Here is a 5,000-nt window from a genome sequence, read left to right on the forward strand (position 1 = left end):
TTGCTATGCTGTACGCCGATCAGCGCTACCACCGCCAGGACCACTAGAAGCGACCTGGTTGACATTTTGCAATAACGGTTCCGGGATGGTCCGAGCGTTCCGAGAGCCGTGATAGTCGTGACACAAGTTTCTATTCCCCTTGTACTGCCTCCGATGACCTTTGGTGTAATGCGAGCGGTTTCCGATGGTCACGGGCTTATTTATATGGCCCATTATGGTGCCACCAGCTACCCACGGTGGCCGGTTTGCGGAAGAAGAACCGGAACCCAGGTAAGCTGAAACCGAAAGTTCTCATTCCATCCGCTCCCCCATTCCGTCTTATGCTTGGTCCGCAAAATGGTAACGGTTTAGAATGAGCCGCTGTGAGGTATGCAGCGGCCCAGGCTGACCAACATGTGCCACATTCATATACCGATCGCTTCTTCCAACAACAAGTTATCGTCATCAGCATGATCGTCATCATCATCATCGTCATCTCAGCACGGGTTTGGCCTCCGCCACATCCCGCCACCTCACGGCGATGTGTGCGCGAGTGTGTGCCGGTCGGTGGTGATGGTGGAAGGTGCGAAAAAGTCATCATAAACAGCGATGATTTGATCTTTGCATAAAATTTATCACCAACCCGGTGCCGATCGTCAGTCTGCCTTTAATCTTCAACATCGCCAGACAGCCTCCGGGAGTGCTCATCGTGTCGGAGATCTTCTGTTTTTACCGCTTGCCGCCCATCGAGAGAGTCGTCAGCAGCGGCCCATTAGCATACAAGTGAAGTGGATATCGGTTGGTGGAAGTTCCGTTCGCCTTCATTGAACGATAGTGCACGCCGTTCATTGTCAGCATGGTTGGAGTATTGCATGTAAGTTTTAATGGGTTTTGAAGAGCATAAGGTACACTACTTCATAGTTATTTGTAGAAGGTTTGTAAAACAATAATCGTACAAATCTTGATCAGTACCCTGTAGTGGTCAGCTCCATGTTCAGGTACAGCCGGTGACTCATACGATTAGATCCGAAGGAATGCCCACTCTGGCACAGTCTCGAACTTTGGCTACCTGTTAGCATTCTGGTGTTAATTGTGGAAGCACCGTGCGTTACCTAACTTACCTTTGACCGACTTATTAGGCGTAAGTGAGTTTGTCAAGGACAGCCTGGTCATTACCGATGGCTTGAATTCTTAGCGACAAAGCGCACAAATGGTCGAGCACACGGTCCCCTGACAGTTTAAGTCTGCTTTGGCCAAGTGAAAGCGTTAACGATGGTTTGGGACAACCCTTTCGAGCTAGAGAAACAAAACGTGAGGCATCCGAGTGCCGGAATCCGGTCCGGTATGGTCCGGTTCCTCGGTTGCATTTTGCATTTCTCCTCAGCTCACGATGATAATCCGTTCGATCGATCCGTTGCGCTATCGGCAAAAGACAAAAACAACCAAAAAACACAACCTGCGCCACGATCAAATCTATCAAATACGCAAAATCCATTCCCGGCAAATGCCGAAAATGGAAAGTATTAGATAATGTTTGCTAAAAGCGTTTCACTTTTGCACAAATCGTGATGCGGCGGGCGCGTGTGCCAAAATGTTGCCATGCATGGTCGCTCCGCTAGTCGCCAGGATTCCATTAGTGCGCCGGTAAGGGTGCTAAAATGTGCGGTTTAATGGAATGTGCAGCACGATTGCACAGCATACTGAATTGAACAGGTCACGTCTTTTGTTTTAGTAACTGATAAATGCTCCTCCTTTTTGCATTGCAGCTACTTCCGGTGGTTGTGCTCTGCCTGGTACACCGGGTGGCGGGTGCCCCACAAACGGACATTTACACACAGTACCCTAACGGAGCCTTCGATGATCCAGTGCCAAACAACGATCACAATAATCAGTTTAAGGAGTATGCTGCCTACCTCACTCGCTTCGACCCGTGGGTAACGGGCCAGAAGGTACCGATCCCAGCCGATCCAGCCACGGATGCCCTTCACCAGGATCTGCCACCGGAAGCGGCTTCGCTTGGTTCGGGCCGAGTCGTCCGCACGCCCGTTAGTTTTGATGATCCTGTTCCACTGGGAAGCGAAACGAATCCGGCCTACAATGATTACATCCGTGAGCTGACCCGCTACGATCCGTGGGTTTCCGGTAGCCAAGCGAACGGACACGCGGTTTACAAGCGCGAACAGCAGCCGTCCGCCGACGATAAGTTAATCAGCGAGGAGAAGGACTTTGGCGCGAATGTTGAGGTGACGGCACCGGTGGAGTCGGAGACCGCGAATCCGGCCTATGGTAGCTTTATTCAGGAGCTGAAGCGCTACGATCCGTGGCTGGTCGGTCATAATGTAACGATTCCGCACAATGAAACGGCCGATCAGCAGTGGGCCGTTGATAAAGATCAGTAGACGGCGTGCGAGCGAGTGTAAAACTATTGTAAATCTCTATTGTAAACTATTTTGCAATAAATGCGTTACCGGGCAATATGTGCGACAGATACGGTTGGCATTGAGAGTCAGAATGCTTTAGGATACATCTTCAACGAACGAAGGATGACCATGACCTTGACGGAACATATGATCAACGTGGATCTGCTGCGACTCTCCCGCATTCTCTGTTATCACTTTTGCGACATCGTTAACACAAAAGTTCTTTATTCTCCCTAATAATCGCGTAACTAACAACGCATCTTCATGAACAGTTATGGTAATCAGCTGTCTGGGGCAGAGCTATACGACTACGTTGCTCTTATCAAAGTGCAGCTAAGCAATTTTGAGTTCTAAGAAAGCGGCCACGCTTAACCCGTACACGGCTTACAGCTTTATTTGCTGTATTTTATAAGTACACCTTCCCGCTCCGGGGCCTTGTAGTCTCTAACGAGCCATAGCACCGTACACTACGTGAACCACGTGCGCCGATTCAGACGAGCAAATCTTTCGGAACCCTTGTGGGTAATTCCCCAGTTTTTTGCCCGAACAATTTACCACCATGCTTTGGGGGATTCCTCCTCATTCGTTGCCATTCAAAACAGGTTGTGATCACCTCGATATTACGATCATTCGCGCATTGTATCTTGTAGATCGTGGTTCACTTTTCGTAGAGTTTCGGTTTGATTGAACGAATCAACCGAGTGTGTTTGTGAATTAGAAAAGTTTACAGCAAGTGCACCGTGCAATCAACAAATAATACGTTTGTTTCGTGTAAGCAAACAGCAGCGTATCCAATTGTAATAGGCGCAGATAAAGTGGCACGAGCGAGTAGAACGTGACGAGTAGAAAGGTGCCATTTGTCCCGAACTAGCCATCCGAGCTGGCGTTCTATTGGTCCATCATCCCCATCGATACAAACCGAAATTCTGGAAATGAATTGCTAGTGTATTCAAAGTGATATTGCCCTTGAAATAAGTATGCCATGGCATCAAACGGTGATTCCAGTTTCAATCCAGTGGCGGCAGCGGCTGCAGTCGACGTGGTATGTAATTGGCCAAGGAGCGCTAGTAGGATGGTCCACCGTAAAGATAGAGTCGTTGTCGTTTATCGTTCGCCAGGAGGATATGCTGAAAACATCGCCCGTGAAACTGGACAACCCCCGGTTAGCGTGGTGGCAGCACAAACATCCAACCATCAAACGGGTCCTGACCCTTGCTGGCCTCAACGGTGCTGTGGCGGTGTTTCTCGGATTTGCCGTTAAACATCACCTGGAATCCACATCCGAAGGTAAAACAAAGGAATTTTCGAGTGTGCGGTATGCTTTGATCGGTATTTCATTTTAGAAAATGATTGCAAACCAAACTGCGGCATACGGTGGTGCGATGGCTTCGGGATGTTGCTTCTGCTGCTGGCATTCATCTACGCCGGTTTACTGTACTTCCTGATCATCAAACCGGGCATTAGTGAAAAAATTAAAGCCAACCTAAAGTTAGGTGGTACTTTTCTCTTCCACTTCTGCTCCCAGTGGCCAGTGATAGTGGTAGTAAGCATCATGCTGCTTGCGCTGTTTGGTATCTTTCTGTACATTGATCTTCGACACGATATCAGCCGCACGATGTCGCTCGCCGGGTTGGTAGCCCTACTAGCACTCTCCTTCTTGGTTTCGAAACATCCAAAAAAGGTAAACTACCGACCGGTGCTGATGGGTTTGTTAGTGCAGATCCTGCTGGGACTGCTCTGCATCCGCTGGACGGTGGGCCGGAGCATATTCGCCTGCCTCGGAGCCAAAGTGGATTCGTTTCTACAGAACGCAGTCATCGGTGCACAGTTCGTTTATGGCGATGCACTCATCAACCGTTACGCTGTGTTCGCCTTCTACGTGCTGTCCGTGATCTACTTCTTCAGCTTCTGCATCTCGATCCTGTACTACCTTGGGGCGATGCAGTGGGTCTTGCTAAAGCTCGGATGGATCCTACAGTGTGTCCTGGGGACAACGGTTTGCGAGAGTATTATGGCCGCTGCGAACATCTTTCTCGGTATAAGCGAATCTCCACTGCTGATACGACCGTATCTGAAGGATCTGACACACTCGGAGCTACACTCGATCATGGCATCGGGGTTTGCTACGGTATCGGGTACCGTGCTGGCGGCTTACATTTCCTTTGGAGCCAGTCCGGGGCATTTGATAACGGCCAGTGTGATTTCTGCACCGGCGGTGCTTTGCGTGGGGAAGATCGTATATCCCGAGACGGAGAAAAGTAAAACCAGCTCCGATAACATTCAGATGGAGAAATCGTGAGTATCAACCGGGAATGGGATGGATCGATGGATTGATCATCTTTTTAACGGCACCGTGATCGTTCTAGGACTGACTCGTCGCTGGTGGATGCCGCATGTAATGGAGCGACCATGGGCATATCGCTCGTGCATGGAATCATCGCGAATCTAGTTGCATTCGTTTCGTTTATTGCGTTCGTCAATGGAATCCTGGCTTGGCTTGGTATGCTGGTGGGAGTTGATGGCGTTTCCTTGGAAGGAATTTGTGGTATCATCTTCCGACCGTTGGCCTTTCTCATGGGAGTATCGTGGGAGGACAGTGGG

General features: G+C 49.6%; 3 protein-coding genes across 3 annotated transcripts in view; 2 read left to right on the forward strand and 1 right to left on the reverse strand.

The window, feature by feature from the left end:
* The window catches only part of LOC126579154 (uncharacterized), a 655-nt gene extending 590 nt beyond the window's left edge, over positions 1–65 (reverse strand). Inside the window, exon 1 of the mRNA XM_050242492.1 lies at positions 1–65. This exon is cut by the window's left edge and continues 405 nt beyond it. Coding sequence (XP_050098449.1) covers positions 1–65 — 65 coding nt within the window.
* Positions 66–632: 567 nt separating this feature from the next.
* On the forward strand, positions 633–2,469 carry LOC126579152 (uncharacterized). The gene is made up of 2 exons (XM_050242490.1): positions 633–853; positions 1,746–2,469. The coding sequence occupies exons 1-2, from the start codon at positions 836–838 to the stop codon at positions 2,376–2,378; spliced, it is 651 nt and encodes a 216-aa protein (XP_050098447.1). The 5' UTR covers positions 633–835; the 3' UTR covers positions 2,379–2,469.
* A 396-nt stretch (positions 2,470–2,865) lies between these two features.
* LOC126579141 (solute carrier family 28 member 3-like) overlaps positions 2,866–5,000 on the forward strand; it is a 2,700-nt gene continuing 565 nt past the window's right edge. Inside the window, exons 1-4 of the mRNA XM_050242467.1 lie at positions 2,866–3,441; positions 3,518–3,686; positions 3,743–4,694; positions 4,766–5,000. The exon at positions 4,766–5,000 is cut by the window's right edge and continues 93 nt beyond it. Of these exons, the coding sequence (XP_050098424.1) occupies positions 3,382–3,441; positions 3,518–3,686; positions 3,743–4,694; positions 4,766–5,000 (1,416 nt within the window). The 5' untranslated portion in view covers positions 2,866–3,381. The remainder of the gene's footprint in view (positions 3,442–3,517; positions 3,687–3,742; positions 4,695–4,765) is intronic.

This window comes from Anopheles aquasalis, chromosome 3 (assembly GCF_943734665.1).
Source record: "Anopheles aquasalis chromosome 3, idAnoAquaMG_Q_19, whole genome shotgun sequence".
Classification (NCBI taxonomy): domain Eukaryota; kingdom Metazoa; phylum Arthropoda; class Insecta; order Diptera; family Culicidae; genus Anopheles; species Anopheles aquasalis.